Genomic DNA, 17,703 nt, shown 5'->3' with positions numbered 1-17,703 from the left:
CTTAAAAATGAAAAAAAAAAAAAAAACATTCTGTGTGTTAGTCTATGGTCATTTCATTAAACAACACATGTGAACACCATATAAAATAAAATAATACATAAATAATAAAGCTCTTAACGCTAGTGTGGTGAAACTGGGTCCAGATGTGATCCAGTTTGAGTATAGCTCACTGATTAACACTGAATGCCCTGATTGGATCACCTGCTTACTGGGTTGTGGGGCCATATTAACCCAGCACCCATGAGTTCTCTGTGTGGCACGCACTATTTAATCAACATTAACAATAAAATAGTTTAATCCAAAATCAACTAATGATGTCTTTGAAAAAGAAACATGTTTCCATGGGAACCTATTTTTTGGTGATGTCAAAAATGACAGTTGAGTCATTTTACATGTTGTCCTGTCTAACAGGAACTCTGACATGAAAATAATGGGAACAAAAGAAAGAGGAAGTAGTGACTGAGCTTGCAGCATGTTACATTGCAGGTCCGACAGATGCTTTGCCCTGTGGTAAACTGTTTGGTTGACATTAAAATTCCTAGAACTACAAAGGCCAAATTTCCACACACAGGCTCTTCTGCGAAGACTGACATCACCAAAAGCAGCATCTGTCATTTGTTCAAAGGCTCAAGATGAAATAGTTGTAAAGGTGGAAATTGTGATGTTCTCAGGGAGGAGGCTGGGGTGGACATACTTTTACAAAGCATGTGGCATAGTTATTCCAGATGATCAGATAAATGTACATACATACATAAAGACAGATGGATGGATAGATAGAAAGATAGATAGATAGATAGATAGATAGATAAAGGCAGGCAGAGAGAGAGAGAGAGAGAGAGAGAGAGAGAGAGAGAGATATCTGAGCCAGACAGAAAGTCATGAGGATGGCATGCTACTTCAGTTTTATTATTTCTTCTTTTTTTTTAATCCTTTAATCCAAAACCAGTTTCACTGGCTGCATAATTCCATGTCAAAATGTCATTCATTGTTGGCTACACAGCTCAGTACAGAAAAATTAACCAGGTTCCTCCCATAAGTGTTTTTGTAAAGGCTGGCAGTGAAGGAAAGTGTGCTTTGAAGAACTTGACAGTTCTTCCTCTGATGACATGAGTGAACAAATTCCTAAAAATGTAGAGCTGCTCTGGAGGCAGGAGTTATTTCCTTTTCTTCAGCTTATCAGCTGAGTATGGTAGTTTGATTAAGGCTGGAAAAAGTATTATCAGTCTATGTTCTACCAAATTACCTGTTCATTACTTATTTTACTGGAAGTTAGGCTACAAGTAGTCAGTCTACATACAAACACAGATGACCTTCAGTTCAAAGCACAGATGTGCCTCTGATGATTTATCTAAAAATAAAGATGAAAGAGTAATAATGTGCCATCAGGGCAAGAAAATACCACATTAGCAGCATATGTTTAATTATAGTTTCATTCATAGAGGCATCGTCATTAAATATACTCTATAATAGATCAGCAATACAATAACAATATGGCCATGATCTGCAGCTCTGATAGACAACACATGAGTGCCGACCTGTTGAGTGTATTTGCCTGGATTCTCTGTTCTCTTCTATCACGTTCATTGTGATGCGATGATGCTTTACAACAGACTACTTTCAGACTACTACTTCACAACAGATTTCGTGTGTATGCTGCACTCTTGCACTCAATCATGTGGAGCCCAAAAATACTGTGGCGTCCCATTTCCATTCCACCCTACGTACAGGCTATTGTATAATAATACATTTGTTTAATAGTACATAAATAAATATTGTATAATGGTACATCACTTGATACATGATTCTTTTTTGTTTCCACTCCCAATGTTTCCCCATTCTAAAGCAAGTGAGACAGAAAATGCTAAAACCTGAGAGACAGATATCTAAATGACAGGTCACAGATCAGAGAGATTGCTTCTGTGTGTGAGTGTGTCTCTGAAGCTCGTGGTAGAAGTGCAGCTCCCACGGACTCCTCCTGGCAGTTGTGTGTGATAGTAACGTATGCCTACGGCATGAACAGAAAGAGCAAAGCTTTGTCAAGGCTCTGGTGTCGTTCTTTCACTACGCTTATAATTATTTCAACAATGCACTTCTGAACAGGTCTTCTTGAGGACTTCAAGAACCTGCCCTGTCCACTACTTAGTCTCAGTGATAGGCAGCTTGCACTGAATGTATTTGTTCCTCTTGTTTTTCCACTTCAGCCTCAGTGTAACCAGAGCTGGCATCTTTACTACGTAGGTTACAGCTCACATTCCTTCACCTTACGGTTACATGTGCAAGGATCAATACTTGCTTAAAAAGAAGCTGCATATTGAAGAATCTCTCTGTTGACCTTTGTTGCTTGAACTTTTGAGAAATGTCTGCAAGAATCAAGAGCTGCAGCCTTAGGAGGAGAATAAATGTACTTGACATGAGGGAGCTCATTCTGTCAGGTGACAATAAATAGACAATCAACCAAAGGCACTTTCAAAACAAGGTATTTCTCCCAAGTGTACCAAAAACTCTAAATGAGCTGCTTCACTTTAAGCAGTTTTTTGTACTGGTTGCACATTGTCTAAGTCATTTAAAGATTATTGGTGTTTCCCACCTGACCAAATTAGTGATAATGTCCATTTTAATAGCATTTTTCCTTCTTAACATAAAATTTCTTCTAAATTTATTAGATGTTTCTCATGAGCCAAAATTGGGTTGTGTTACCTCAGTGGACTTTTTCAGTTAACTCATCCTGAGTCATCAGTACAAAATTTCAGAACAATGGTTTGTTGCCAGGTGGGGCCCATTGTACGAAAGGACAGGCATAGCCAACGTGTTAGCAAACAAATGTCTATTTTTAGAAATCTGGTAATTATCGAAGCATTCGTTCTCATTTATTTGGAGTCATGTTTCTGGTCACCTGATGAATGTTAGTCCAATGTTCACAATTCTCCTTTAGCTTGCTACAATAGATCGTAATCGGTTTTTAGCAAGCATTTTTCTTAAGCTGCCTGGTTGTGAACTAAGCAAAACGTTAAGTTTATTAGAGTTATGGACACTGAGGATGGTATCTGAGACCAACTCAAACAGCCTGTGTACATGGAACTATAAAACACAGAAAACAAAAACATGCACAGACTTTGGGCTAAAAGAGGCTAAAAAGCTGAATTACTGTACATTAATTATGGTAAATGCTTTTGTCTGAAGCTACTTAAATGCATTCAAACTCAACTCTACTTAAACTTTACAAACTTTTGTAATGTTGCGAGTGGGGGTAAGGTTGTTGTTAATTTTGTCCCAGCTGATTTGCACGTGTTTATATTCTGTCCTGGGTAGGTTCCAGTGTGTTTTCTTATGGTGCAGCTTCCTGAGATTTAGGTGTTTGTTAGTAGAAGCCTTTCCTGTTGAAGTATTTGAGTAAGTGTTTTTATGACCTTTTGTATAGTTTTGTTAACTGGTGCCTAAAACTGTCATCATGCCAATAAAGTGTTGCCATAAAGACGGCCTTTTGAGTTGTGTAGTTGGTCATTATAGCGGACTGATTTAGACGTACTGATATCTAGTAGCTCTAGTAGAAGATCACTGCTTCTAGCCTGCAACTGCTTGCCAAAGGAAACACAAACAAAAAAGAAAACCCCAACAGTGAGTGACATCTATACAGTATATATATATAACAGTTTATTTTAGTTTTCACAGGTTGCAGTAACATTTCCTGCTGATAAAACACACAGCACTCACTAGAGCACTCATGACGTCACTGAATTCTTTTTTTCTTCTTCTGTGTGATCAGCAGCTGTAGTGGTTAGCATATTAGACAATTACCCCTTGAATTACTTAAAAAGTAATTGTTCATTTTGTTTATTATATACACTGTACAAGATTTGAAAGAGAAATGGGTATACAATTACATTAGATACCTGCTTCATTTTCCTACAAATCTAGAGGTGATGATTGTTTGGCAGTTATTATTTTGTTTACTAATATAGTTAAAGTCGGACAGCGAGCCTGATAACACCCTGAAGTTTAACAAACCATGATAAGGTTTCAAAAGATAAAAACTTCCCTGGTCAGCCCATAATTAACAATATCTTGATTGTCAGATTATATAACTAGTGAAGATGTCAATCACCACTCTGCTTTTTGCTAATAAATATTTAAATAATCTGAACAGTGCAAAACAGATTAATTAGTGCAATATATGATTATTCTTCACAGCAGTTTTAGTAAGTTAACTTCTTCACAGGCACAGACTAAATAGAGAGGCACAGAGACATCCCAGCAGCAGAAACAGTATGATGGGTCCAGGGGCAGTGGCTGCTGACATGGTGGAGTAGACTGTCCTGCTATGGAGAGGCTGTGTAGCCCGAAACGCTTTCTGATATCCTGCCTGAGTCGGGAACAACATTATCTGGTGGGGTTAAAGCAAATGTGAGCTTTTAGTGGGGACAGACTGGTGACTGAGATTCTGTAGATTCTTTGTTCAGTTAAAACACAGAACAAAACAAATTCATTACTAAAAAAGTGCTTAGAGTAGAACAATAGGATTTTTTGCAAGGTCCCATGAGTATTATGGAAGTTTTTCTAAGAATTTTTTTTTCCTGAGAATATCAATGACATGAAAAAGGAAATGTTATGAATTATGGGTGAGTTGGCACAGCTTATTACAACCCATGGTTATGTTTTTTTTTTTTTTTTTTTTTGGTTACATAATAATTATGATGCGAGCAAAGGAAGAAGGAAGAAATGGAGGGGCAGTTCCACTAAACATTCTAACATCAGAAGATCACCTTTTGTTTCCTGTTTGAAATCGATAGTGAGCATTGTTTCCTTTAACCACAGCCACGTGTTTATCATTGTAACAATGACGACAAAGGTGTGGTATGTACGGGCATGTGGGTTTTAAGACAGACTCAGCTTCATCAGTTAATCAAAGCTGTCAGAGTCATCGAGGGTGTGACATACCTAGGAATTACACTTTTAAAAATGTGGTGTGGTCATTAATTACAGAAGGATCGCCAGTTGTTACTGCTGTCAGTCATTCCCATCTTAAAGTTCAAACTAGACTGATAACGTTGCACCTCTGTATAATCTGATACTTAGCTCACTGTAGTCACTGGATTTGATGGTCTGCTGATACAGTGGAACGAAAAGTCTTCTAGTTATGAAACAGCTTGCCATTAGCACGTACCAGGTTTTGGTCCACCTTGATAGATTCTTTAAAGACTGTCCAAACCACTGCTTCATTACACAAAGGGGTGGTTAAGGAGCCATTGTAGCGGTAGTATGCAGCTCGGTTCACATTGCCAAGCAAGTCGTCAATGGAGAAGTCGCCTTTGAATTCAACTTCTGAGCCTATATTGAAGAAAAAAGAAATGCACAAAATCTAGTGGTATAGTTACATTAAGGTTATGTGCGTTAAAAGAAGTGTGCACTCACTGATATTTTGAATAGCTGAGAGGTAGCTGGTCATTTTTTTCCAGGCTCCTGTATCAGATGTTGGACTCGATGTGGGATTTGTCTACAGATACAAACTGGGTGAACACTTAATGTTTGATTACAGTTATGCAGGCTATGCTTTAAGAAGGCTACACCACTTACCACTTCATGTTCTGAACTGCTGCTGCTGCTGCTGCTTTTGGTTGAATCTGCAGCCTGGTAAATAGGCATTGAGAAAAGTCTTTTACACAAGACTCACTTTCGCAAGGTCAAATTTAGACTGGAGAGAAGAAAGCATGATTTATTCTGCCAATAAGAACAGTAAAAACCATTTAAAAACCCAGTAGCCAGGCTCTATCATGTTGTCAGTCAGGCATAACCATACTGTGAATCAGAAGGCTGAAAGAATGGCATGTGTCAGGGTGATATTTAGTGTTTTGACGTTAACCTCATTACTCTGCACTGGTGTACATGTAAAATGTTTAGTGATGAATGAGAGTGGGTCAAGATCTTTACATTCTTGTCTCTTTCTCCAGATACATTTCTGACATGTCGCAGTAATTGATGTTACCAGTTGAGTGATGAAACTCAAGCTGTCACCCTGAACTAGTTTGCCTGCCCCCCCCCCCACCCCACCACATTCCCCTGTTGCATAACTGTGCTACCTCAAGGACACTATGCATGTTTGTCAAGGGTCAAATGACATAGATGTTGTGCAGTGATGGGAAACATTTACATAGCATGACCAGTAGGCTAATATCAAATTATACACTAACTGAAATAGGTCATCTTAAACTGTTTTTGCAGTTAATACAAAATAAATCAACATACTTTTAATATTTCATGCCAACAGGAGATGATTCAGTACTTACACCTATAGTTCTTGAATTTTAGACTACACCTACCAAATAAACTTAAAGAGACAGCAATGTGTTATTCCAAAAATTTTTTCCCTCCCCTCCTTCCAGCTGTGAGCAGCTAGAGTCTAACAGCACACTCAGAAACCAGGGACAATGTCTGCATACTGGCTGTTTTGCATATGATTTATTTTGTCACACAGGACACACTTAACTTCTACTTGGAGATAGCAGTTATCATGGATTTGAATCACAGCTACTGACTGGCTACTAACACACTGAACATTACCTCAATAAAGAATCCCAGAACTGCCAGACCATTAGAAGTCCTTATTGCTTCATCCAGAGGTAAATCCTTCCTCTTACTCACTATATGGATCTGGACAAAGACACAATTAATGACACACACAAAATGACAAACTATCACAAAACAGTACCTTACAAAGCAACACCACAGTTGTTCAGTGCTTGTAACTACCTCCATTGGGTATCTTTTTGAATCCACTGTGTGCTCTGAGCCGTCAGAGTCTTGCAAACCCCAGTGAAAGTGGAACTGAAGGGTTGAGTAGACGTGTCCCAGACCTCCCCCTGACACCTCCACCATATCCTCCTTCAGTACACACTTCACTGGGAATTGAGGGAGAACACAAGGGAGAAGACTTGATCCATTTCAAAATGTTAAAAAAAACAAAAATTTAACAGACACTTTTTTTTTTTCTTTCAGTCGTTTTAGATTTACAGTGACTACAATATGAAAGAAAACTGTCCAACCTGAGTGGCCTGTGTTGGTGATGTACTTGATGGCATGTTTGTCGTCAAACTTTGTGAAGGTGAGGGCATCAAGGTGTTCGTCCATGACAACATTCTGGGTCTCGATGTTGATGGGTGACTGGTGTTCACCACTGCAGTGGGAGTGAGGCAGAGAGCCCCACTGTGACGGATTGTAGCCTCCAGGTAGAGAGGAAAAAAAAAACAACAAAAGCTTAGAACAAGCCTAAATCCTTCTCCAACACCACTGTCCATTCATCAGTTTTGCACAGTAAAAGAGCAAGTTTGCTGATACATACTGCAGTGATGTTCATCATAGCACCACGGACCACCTGAAGCACAGAAGAACAAGTTACACTTGATCTGTCAACTCAGAGTCATGAATATCATGGGTTGTCTGTGTGTGATTTTCCAGCTCACTGAGAGGAGTTCCAGGGGAGGCAAACACTTCACGATCTTTGAGATCTTGTGGTGGCCGATAAACATTGGCGAACTCTGTTTTGGCGGGAAACTGCTGAATCTACAGAACAAGGAGAATGTTTAATGTTTTTCCTTTCTTTCTTTTTAATGTTTTAAAGTTGTTGTCCAGTAGCAACACAGATCATTAGGTGACAGGCTCTTGGATGTGAACGCTCTCGCACCTAAGGTGCTTTAGTGACCACAAACTTGTTCTTATGATAGTTTTAAGCTGTTGCATCAGTTTGTCACAACTATTTGCCCTTTAACACCTTGAATTCACTTTAAAGTGCACTCTTTCACACAAGGGGACCTGTGCAGCACAAAAAATTAAGTATCACTGTTTGGTATTTCAAACCAGATAGGCACTGGCCAAAAAAATTATACCAACACATCCAAAATAAACACTGAAATAAAATAATACTGCGAAAAAAGCTACTTTTATGAAAGATATAGATCAGGTTTATTTGAGATTTTGTAAAAATACGTTGTTGCGACTCTGTTTGGAGCACTTATTGCAATACAAGTGTTTTAGCTCACTTTCAGCTCCGATTGATTTCTGCATTTTACAGATTGGCATGCTTGAAATAGGAGGTCAAAGATTCATATACACCTGCCGAATCACAAGACTCAGCCGAGAACAGGCCACATGAAGACAGACGTGCAGCTGAGTGCTGATGGTTGTAGCAGATAAGATGAAAGATTACATGTGTCTTTCTACAATAGAAATTACTTAAATTCTCTGTGTGCTATTTGCACAGTCACATGCAGCGTGCCCAGCATTTTCTCTTGTTGCTACAGTCAAACAATAAAACAAGCCAGATCATCAGACATAATAAACCAGACACCAGCATATACCAGTATGCTGCGGCACCTGTCTAAGTCATCTGGTGACCCTTGCCTGCACGCATCAGTGGCTGCTTGTGTAACAGTCTGTATGTGATTACACTTGCCATAGGTCATTGCAATTTCTCACCGGTTCAGCTTGATAGTGTCACTAAAGTAATGAATAAACTCTGTGCTTCATACGTAAAAGGGGATGCACAGAAATAAGAAGCTTCCTGTCCGGTATTTTCCCCACACACAGAGACAGAGACAGAGACACACAACAACTCAGACCGTTTTAACATCATTACAATTTTGGTGCTGGCAGGGAGACAACACAGCTGACATTGTGGTTGCCTTTGGATTGAAACACAGCAACATTAGCATGACTGCCAGGAACTGCCAACGCCTCCCATACACACTACTGACAGACTGCACCATCAATACAAAGATAGCTTACTGATCAATTACTCTGGTAAAGTAGATTAAAGTGGGAGCTGTAACCTAATGGACTTGCCCTCTGCACAGCGTGTGCTTTGCCTTTGGTGCTCTCTGTGAGATACTGGCCACAGTTAGTTTGCAATACATTTAATGTTTGTATGTTTTCTCTTATTTAAACTTAAAGCATTCACTTGTTACATATTGGTTATTGAACAAAACAAACACCCACAGGATTCAATACCATTTCTCTCCACTGCCTTGCTCCACGTACATACAGTATTTCACAGAGCACTTTGTGTATGTTCAGTGTATTGGGGGAAACAGAGGCAAGTTGTGAACACAACACTGACACATCATCACCTTTTAAAGTTGCTGTTGTGAACCTGTTCGTCAACAGTTGCGTATTTACACATCCAACAGTTACAGAACAACACTATCATTCATAGGATAATGGTCACAGGGCAAATCTAAGTCCAATATTCAATCTTTTAGCTCTTTTTCCACCAAGTCCTGAAGGACACATATGACACTTTAGCTGCTAAACAATCCACTGTGTTCCTTTATCGTCTGCTGTTAGGCACTTAGCAGGAAATGTTAACCCCCCCAGCTGTCTGCTGCTGTTGAAAGCACTGAGAGCAATGTTTTGGGCCAAAAGGCAAAAAATGAAAAAAAAAAAAAAATTGAATGTTCCTCTGTGTGCTGAGTATGTGTTGACTGAACATGGCCTTTCTTCCTCTGATCACACAGAGGAAAGGTTTCCAGGCTGCTCAACTCACCAGACTTTTGGGGACACTGATTGGCTCATGAAAGACCGTCCACACGACTGCTTCGTTGCAGCTGGGGGTGGTCAGGGAGCCCATGTACCGATAGAACTTTGTGCGGTCGACATCTCCAATCAGGTCATCGAGAGAGATGCTATGGTTTATAGTCATCTCAGTGTCTGTGGAAAGATATAAGAAATATAAACAAAGGCTGTACTCAAATGAGATGATAACCAAAATGACAGCATCCTTGATTTGATTCAATGAACATGATCATTAAAAAGAACAACAAAATATGAGTATAGCTTGATCTCCATGTGGGGTTCCAAAGTCTTTTTTTCTTTTTCAACCCAACCTCTGCTGTTCTCATTAGTTTCCTAAATGACATGCGAAAGTCCAGCATTTACCTTTGACATTTGTCAGGTAAGATGCGAGATTTCTCCATGGTTCTGACAAATCATCTTCTGTTGCCTTAAGGGAGAAGACATAATTACATTTGCAACACATGTACAATAATGTGCAAATTAACTCTTATACAGAGCTCTTTTTAATATATAAAATTGTTATCTTCGACCTGTAAAAATCTCATAGCTGCAACCTATTCCAGGCGAGCAAGCTTTGGAATTACAATTGTGTTCACGTACATTTATGAAAAACCCAAGAACAGCAATTCCCTCTGACTCGGCCGTGGCCTCTTCCACATTAAGACCTTTCTTCAGACTGACAATGTGCATCTACAAGAGATGACACAAATTAACACAAAGCACCGTAAAACTAGGCACACCATCCACAGAGAATGCCAGACACTAGAATACCTCCATTGGATATCTGTCCCAATCAATCATGTGCTCTGATCCTGGATGATGTTCTGTATCACCCCAGTGAAAGTGAAACTGGATTGTAGAATAAGTTCCATTAAGTCCACCGCCGCTCACTTCAACTTCATTTTCCTTCAACGTCAATTTCACTATGCATGGTAAAGTTCGAGAAGCATTACAGTATTAGTATACAGATGTTTAATCATCATATGATTTGCTTTGGGCCCTTTCTAAACTTCTGTCACAAGTACACACATGCTGTACATAGTATACAGTCAATTAAAAGGCAAAGAGACACTTGAAGCCACTGTTTCTGTACCTGTATGTCCATTGTTTACGATGGTCTTGAAGGCGTGTTGAGAGGAGAAGTTGATGAAGGTAAAGTTGAGCAGGTTAGGGTCGATCTGTACATGGCTGGTGGCTATATTAATCGGGGACTGCCTTTGTCCTCCACAGAAGGAACCAGGGAGATCTCGCCAGTGATCAGGGGACTTTTCTATGAAAGTTAGAGGAGCTCTCAATGCTAAGAACCAGTGTAAACTAATGATGGTTTGATCCAAATAATTCAGTGAAAGTCAGAAATCTGTCCCTTACTTACCACAGCCATGATAGCACCATTCATTTCCAGCAGCTGAAACAGAAACACAGCCATACTATGAATACAGCAGGAGCCAGGTGATACAAGTAATAATAATAAAACAAACATCAAACAGCATCAACATGGCCTTATAATGGGGGAAAAAACAAAAAAAACAAAACATGTCTGCAGAATAAGTAATTTTACTTTTGATACTTTGAGTTCATAATATTTCTGTTGTATTTTAGCATTATTGTAATGCTGCTTTTATTTCCACCATTGTCTGATAAAAACCAAGGTCAGGAAACGTGGCAGGCATCATATTGGTGCACAGCCTTTGTCTATCCTGGTTTTTACACCTTCAAACCACCTTCACATTCAAATAAATCCTAAATACACTGCATCTTACTCTGAAAAAAAAAAAATGGAAAAAACTGTATAGAGAAAGTAAATTATAAAATAAACTATAGCTGCGATCCCTCAGGAAGCAGAAATGGATAGAGCTCAGTAACAAATATTATTTCCCATAAGTAGAAATTGATTAATTTTACTCACCATATTTCACCAAAGTGCCCAAACTCAGGCACAGGAGCAGGTAGTGGTGATACATCTTCAAGAGGGGAAAAAAAGAAGAAATGGTTACTAATGACAAAAGCACATTGTGTGCAGTCTTACAGACCATCATGAGCTGAAATCCCATTGAACTACCAACATACCCAAAGAAAAAAGCAATAGAAATGAGCATCTGTGATACTGATTGGTCGCAAATGTCATTTTGTGCGTATAATGTGGAAGTGATTGATTTCAGATGACTTTAAATTACTGTACTCAGGTTTCAAAGACTAAAGACTATATTTTGTAGAAAAATGCAATTTGACAAGTCACATTAAAAGACCAACAAATCACTCTACCGTACAGTTCAGGTCTCAAGTCCCCCAAGGCTTAAAAAAAAGAAAATGGTTTGTTGTTAGTTTGAGGTGTCGCATCAAAACCATGTGTCCATTTCCAAATAGGTACAGGTGAAAAAGTGTCCCAGAATTTTTCAAGTCAGTGATATAGAGTCGGTAGAACATGCAATGGGAGGGGGCCCCTACTGTGTATACAACACTACCTCGGTATGGGGGAGACACGTAACATGACTACAGGCCTCTCTTGCTAGGACATTACAGCCAAAATACAGGTGCTAAGAACAGGTCAATGATCTGGTAAAATCTGAGGGTGTGTTCAGCTAAATTACTGCTGCTCCATGACACAGCATCCAGATCTGCAGCCCCAGTGCCCGCTCCGTACGAAGGTGAAAGAGCTGACCTCAGTTTAGCCTCAACCCTCAAAGCTAAATAAAGTTTGTTTCAGTTCGGAGCATGACTTTGATCATTTGCAAACACTTTAATTTTGTCAACAATTCTAACTTCTCCCATGAAGACATTTTTTATATTACTACAACTGTGTTTTGATATATTGTCATTCATTATCCCTCAAACTACCCACAAGAGGAGTTATAGTTGACTATAAAACCTGTATCTGACTGCAACTACATTATAGTGTTGAACCACTAATGAAATGCTGCTCATATGTGCTGATTTAAGAAGGTTGAAGTGTTGCCATTATATTTATTTTAATAGAGATTGTGTTTAATTTCTTTGCTGCTAATTAGCCCAACAATAAAACAGCTGCGTCATTCAACGATCACAAAAGAAAAAAAAAAAAACACCTTGTGGACAACTGCAGTACAGTATTTGAACCCAGAGAAAAGGAGTGGCTGGTATTTGACACTTCCTTACTCGTGGTCCTTCAACAACAATACTTCACAAAACACAAATGCACAAAAGCACAATCCACATGAAAGGCTATATGTGCCACAGCAATTTGGTCCAATGGCTTTACATGCTTTACATCCTTTTTAAACACCGGACACAGCTAGACTGATCTCTTAATTTATGGGTGGTTCTGCAAACTGATACCCGAGAAGCTTTACACAGTCAAGCTTCCCGCTTACACAAGCCACTGTGAAGATGTGGACTATAAACAGTCATGTGAGACACTGTCCTTTGTGCTGGGGACATTTGTATCATTATACATATGCTCAGCTTGTGAAATCTTTCCATGGCAGTAGAAGTCTGTCTGAAATCGGTCAGGTACTTATGAAGCTGCAGTCAGCAGTTGTTAAGCACAAAGACAGGAAAGAGTCAGAAACAGTGAGGCTGTCTCTGTCTGAAAGTAAAGACAGATGCAAGTTTACAATAAAAACGATACTTAAGGGTGAGACCATCACTTTCTCCTGACAGGGAGTCAAATGTCTTGGTACCTGGAAATGTTTATTTGTAAATGCTCCTGTTTTCATGTACACAGACACACAGCTCTCCAAATGAACCAGCACCTCACCATGTTCTCTCTCACACACACACAACGCTACACCTCATTAGTCCAAGGCCTATCTGTGTTTAAACCCACACAACACACACAAACACACTACTTTTTTTCCTACACAACAAACAGTGGGCCACCGTTTTCCAAAACAACAACAAGGTCACTCACTTTATTGAAAGTGAAAATGACACCAGGAAATTATGGTATTTTGTTTTAAGTCCTCTTCCAAGAATCACATGTGTATGAATCACCAGGGTGACTCATATGAACAGGGGTCAAAATCAAAGCAAAGGAGGTGGAGATACCGTTCATGTCATTTGAGACATAATTTATGATATCAGGCTGTAATAAACTTTGACTTGACTATGTAACTATAAATACTATTTAAATGAAATCCACAGCTACCAATTTGCATGAGAAGGCCAAGAGGCTTGAGGCTGAAACTGGGCCTGTTCTTCCAGTCAAGACACAAGACACTTCCTCCAAAGGTTCACAAGGTTAACTATAAGAGGCATGTCTAATAGCTTTAAAAAGGAAAAAAAAAAAAAAAGTAAACCCTGGTGTTTCATGAACAGGCTGTACCAATATTTTCATATCAAAAGGTCAACACTGCCACAGCTCTGCCTCTGACTGTGTTGATTCAACAATACACTCAAGATTTTTCCTCCTCTTTTTTTTTTTTTTTTTTTGCCATGTCACTGAGAAATAAATAAGAACTTTGTTTTTCCTTGACAAAGGACAGGACCTCACCTGAAAACCTCTCAGCAGGACAGACTTCCAGTAAGCTGGAGCCCTCAGCGAGAGCTGACTCAAATCACCTCTCTTCACCTGAGCAGCAGGTGGAACTTGTTTGTCAATCAGTATGTGATTGGCTGGACAATTGACTTCAGTACTTTCCTTCAGGTTGTGGTCGTCACAAATCAGAAGTGTCAGCTGGCTGTGTGAGTGCTTAACATGTAGACCCCACAAGCTGAAACAAAATACCAAACTTAAGGTTTGTTTAAACCGCTGAGATGTTGTAGTTATACTTCAGTATTTTTTAGGCCTTTTTATCCAGGACCTGATGGTTGTGAATGCATGCATAAAAGTAAATCTACAACTATCTTACAAGTTAGTAAACAATATGAAATAGAAAGATAAGATCAAGCAAAAGTGCACATAGCACAGACAGTTAACTGACAGCGAATCTGTGACAGATATGACTTGTGCATGTGACGCAGACATTGGCTGGAGAAATTTATTATCAGGTGAGAATCAGTCACAGTGCACATCAACAGTGGCAACATGTGACATTTCACTGTAACATGCTGCAAACCCAAAGGACTTGTCCTGAGAAATTTAATATTTACATGTTACATGAGTGGCAACAGACTTCCTTTTCATCTAGTGCATTAATACAGACTCTTGCCACCAAGGTAGGCCTATAAACATTTTTGCTCAGCTAAAACTCCTTTAATCCTACAAAAAAAAAGAAATAAAATGAAAAAAAATCATATCCTTAGCAATACAATATCAGCCATTTTGCATTGAAAATGTACAATGTCCAAGTCATTAAATAAAGGAAAAGAAATTAAATTCTACAAATGGATTATTTCAGCTTTTAACACATGTTTAGGTTTTTGTTTTTCTGTCAGCTGTCAGATTCATGAGGTGCTCTTATGGGAGTCCTCAAGAAGACCTGATGAGCCCCTTGACAGGGCCAAACCTGGGTGCAGTACCACATGTTACCCCAGGATGGCGTCTAAGGACAAAGTCTATGGGGTGCTCAGAGTAGAGAGGTGACAGTCCTGCAAAACAAAGGCCAGGTCATAAGTAAACAGCGCTCTGCTGGAATATGTGCCTATGTGCTACAGTGTCATTGTGAGAAGTGAGATATCTTACTGAAAGAGGGACCCAGTTATCTCATCAACAAGGCCACCTGAAAACAAAATGAAACAAAAAAAAAAAAACAATGCATACAAAGGTTAAAACTTGACAAAGTTGTCAAAATAAATAAATAAACAATGGCACACGCACAGAATGACTAATATTACTACCAGTATTTACCTGGTGTACAAACTGTGTCACACAGTATGGGGCAGAGGTAGCAGGACGAGCATCCCTGAAAGACAAAAAGGGTTAACATGAGGTGTCTCTCGTCACGAAACGTTGTGTACTGTTGACAGTACATGGACGGAGAAGGTGCTTACTTGGCAGTGCTCGCAGTGATCTGACTCATCTCCCTCTTCACAGGGGCACTTGTCACAGTTGTTAGAGCAGTGCTAATAAGAGAAACAGACGCACAATGGGCGGTTGTTTTGATTAACTCATGTACTACCACTGGGATTAAGTGAGACTTTCTAATAAACAGCAGAGGTGCAGTTGAGTTAAAGATGAATAAGCTGACGGTTCATCACTGAATGAATATGCCATTAAAGTGCCATCGCATCCTTTTACCTCACAGATGGAGCAAACACTGCACAAAGAGCCAGAGCGGAACTGCAGCATGTCAGAGGAAGCCTCCTCTTCACTTGCGTCATCCTGGTTCTCTTCTGCTTCAGATTCATCTGTGTAAAGTCAGAAGAGTCAGAGGCAAATTAAATATTGAGCAATGTTAGCTTATTGCAGCTATAACATATAAGTGTGCAGATATATCTGCTGATGAATAAAAGGAGACTGGAGAACAAAAATGCCAAACTACTTGGAAAATGTCACCATCCTTGGTTTTCACTGTAAAATGCCCTGCTCAGTGTGTTGTTATGCATTTATGTGTAAACTTAGTTAGTATTGGCATTAGATAAAAATACTAAGAGCACTGTAAAAATACTGCATTGCATAGCCTTTACAGAAAAGCAAATGTGCAGACAGGTACTATGAGATTTAAGGTCCAAGTGAGCGAACTCTCTCCACCACAGATGAATAATAATCAAACTATACAGGCTGGGTTTGTGCAGTATCACATGATGATTGAATAGTAAAGAACAGCATGAGGACAAGAGCCATTTGAGACAAACTGTTGCAGTGATCAGCAAGTGTTTTTCTGAACTTACAGTTTCATAGTAGGTGTTTTGTCCCTAAAGAGCCATATTGGCTCAACAAAAGGCCTGAATAGTTTGGACTCTGCTTGGTGCCAGCTACCACACAGATAAGCTCGTCTATTTTAGGACTGAAATGTGTGACAGCGATCCTACAGTAGCTGAAGCTAGCCTAAAAATGTCAGAGAGCAAAGATTCGCTCAAAGGGCCAAAGAAAAATGTTCTATTAAATTACTGCACAGTTTAGTTTTATTTTCATAAACAGTCAATATGTTTAAAATGTTTTTTAAAAATCAGTGTAATTTAAAAAAGTAGATATACCGTCATCGTCCTCTGCCCCAGCTGCATCCTCTTCCTCAGAGTCATCCTCAGCATCACCAGCCTCCTCTTCCTCAGCAGCCTCCCCCTCATTCTCATCAGCATCTTCCTCCTTCTCCTCCTCTTCTGCTGCCTCCTCATCCTCCTCCTCAGCCTCCTCTTCCTCTTCATCCTCCTCAGCAGCCTCTTCCTCAGCCTCCTCTTCTTCCTCATCCTCCTCAGCAGTCTCTTCCTCAGCCTCCTCTTCTTCCTCATCCTCCTCAGCCTCCTCTTCCTCTTCATCCTCCTCAGCAGCCTCTTCCTCAGCTTCCTCTTCTTCCTCATCCTCCTCAGCAGCCCCTTCCTCAGCCTCCTCTTCCTCTTCATCCTCCTCATCAGCCTCTTCCTCCGCTTCTCCTGCCTCGTCTTCCTCGACAGTTTCCTCATCAGCATTCTCATCTTCTTCCTCTGCTTCTCCTGTCTCCTCTTCCTCCTCTGTTTCTCCTGCCTCCTCCTCTTCCTCCTCCTCCTCCTCAGTCTCCTGTTCATCAGTCTCATCCTCCTCATCTGATTCTTCCTCACCTCCCTCCCCTGCTACCTGTTCATCTTCCTCACCAGCACCATCATTGCCCTCAGTGGTTTCGCCCTCTTCCGCCACAGCCTCCTCATCACTTCTGGCATGGAGGTCTGCCTCTGCTTCAGCCACGTCCTGGGCACTCACTACCCCAGAAAGTGGTACCTGGGATGGGCACAGGAGCACCAGCAGGAGCCCAACAACCCAGCCTCTCAAACGTGCCATCTTGGAAGATTTAGACAGATCTTCTAAGCCAGCAAATCCACTCTGGGAGAATGCCTCTACTCCGTTTCTTCCAACAAAAACCCAAACAATCAGATTTTCAACACTTCAAAACCATGAAATCCACAGAAAACACAACTGAGCTGCAGATAATTCAGGGATATTATTCAGGTCTTTGCTCCAGGCTGCAGAGAGAAGGGGAGAGAAGGGCTGTGTTCACAAGACTGACAGAGCAGTGTGCCAGCCTTGTGCTGGGAACACAGAGGACACAGTGGAAACACAACTGTGGTGTGTGTGGTGTCGTTGTGTGGCTGCAT

At 40.1% G+C, this 17,703-nt stretch overlaps 2 protein-coding genes across 4 annotated transcripts; both read right to left on the bottom strand.

The window, feature by feature from the left end:
- Nucleotides 1-3,636: 3,636 nt before the first annotated feature.
- Nucleotides 3,637-11,987, bottom strand: LOC121201322 (receptor-type tyrosine-protein phosphatase gamma-like). Of its 3 annotated transcripts, none has more exons than XM_041067111.1 (17): nt 11,829-11,986; nt 11,468-11,522; nt 10,934-10,966; nt 10,655-10,831; nt 10,333-10,484; nt 10,162-10,251; nt 9,925-9,988; nt 9,533-9,696; nt 7,455-7,554; nt 7,334-7,366; nt 7,038-7,214; nt 6,745-6,893; nt 6,556-6,645; nt 5,572-5,625; nt 5,410-5,491; nt 5,162-5,325; nt 3,637-4,381 (listed from the first exon to the last, which is right to left on the bottom strand). In XM_041067111.1, the coding sequence occupies exons 2-17, from the start codon at nt 11,520-11,522 to the stop codon at nt 4,211-4,213; spliced, it is 1,755 nt and encodes a 584-aa protein (XP_040923045.1). In that variant the 5' UTR covers nt 11,829-11,986; the 3' UTR covers nt 3,637-4,210. The 3 variants fall into 3 exon arrangements, with proteins under 3 accessions (XP_040923045.1, XP_040923046.1, XP_040923047.1); XM_041067112.1 differs by having other exon boundaries at nt 11,824-11,977; XM_041067113.1 differs by lacking the exon at nt 3,637-4,381 and adding an exon at nt 4,398-4,822 and having other exon boundaries at nt 5,089-5,325; nt 11,829-11,987.
- Nucleotides 11,988-14,510: 2,523 nt separating this feature from the next.
- LOC121201568 (cilia- and flagella-associated protein 251) lies at nt 14,511-17,682 on the bottom strand. The gene is made up of 6 exons (XM_041067454.1): nt 16,615-17,682; nt 15,716-15,825; nt 15,469-15,540; nt 15,326-15,380; nt 15,161-15,197; nt 14,511-15,066 (listed from the first exon to the last, which is right to left on the bottom strand). Exons 1-6 carry the CDS (start codon nt 17,387-17,389, stop codon nt 15,045-15,047), a joined length of 1,071 nt encoding a protein of 356 aa, XP_040923388.1. The 5' UTR covers nt 17,390-17,682; the 3' UTR covers nt 14,511-15,044.
- Between the last annotated feature and the right edge of the window lie 21 nt (nt 17,683-17,703).

The sequence above is a fragment of the Toxotes jaculatrix genome, chromosome 21 (genome assembly GCF_017976425.1).
Source record: "Toxotes jaculatrix isolate fToxJac2 chromosome 21, fToxJac2.pri, whole genome shotgun sequence".
NCBI classification, from domain to species: Eukaryota; Metazoa; Chordata; class Actinopteri; family Toxotidae; genus Toxotes; species Toxotes jaculatrix.
Note: the sequence above shows the minus strand (reverse complement) of the source record. Positions and strands in the feature narration are given on the sequence as shown.

What these genes read in the sequence shown, in the direction of transcription:
- LOC121201322 (XM_041067111.1), bottom strand. Translation starts at nt 11,522, where the DNA reads ATGTATCACCACTACCTGCTCCTGTGCCTGAGTTTGGGCACTTTGGTG. An exon ending in CGTAAACAATGGACATACAG is followed by an intron (nt 10,485 to 10,654) that starts GTACAGAAACAG and finishes TACCATGCATAG; the next exon opens with TGAAATTGACGTTGAAGGAA. An exon ending in GGGACAGATATCCAATGGAG is followed by an intron (nt 10,252 to 10,332) that starts GTATTCTAGTGT and finishes CATCTCTTGTAG; the next exon opens with ATGCACATTGTCAGTCTGAA.
- LOC121201568 (XM_041067454.1), bottom strand. Translation starts at nt 17,389, where the DNA reads ATGGCACGTTTGAGAGGCTGGGTTGTTGGGCTCCTGCTGGTGCTCCTG. An exon ending in TGGGGCAGAGGACGATGACG is followed by an intron (nt 15,826 to 16,614) that starts GTATATCTACTT and finishes GACTTTACACAG; the next exon opens with ATGAATCTGAAGCAGAAGAG. An exon ending in TGACACAGTTTGTACACCAG is followed by an intron (nt 15,198 to 15,325) that starts GTAAATACTGGT and finishes TTTTGTTTTCAG; the next exon opens with GTGGCCTTGTTGATGAGATA.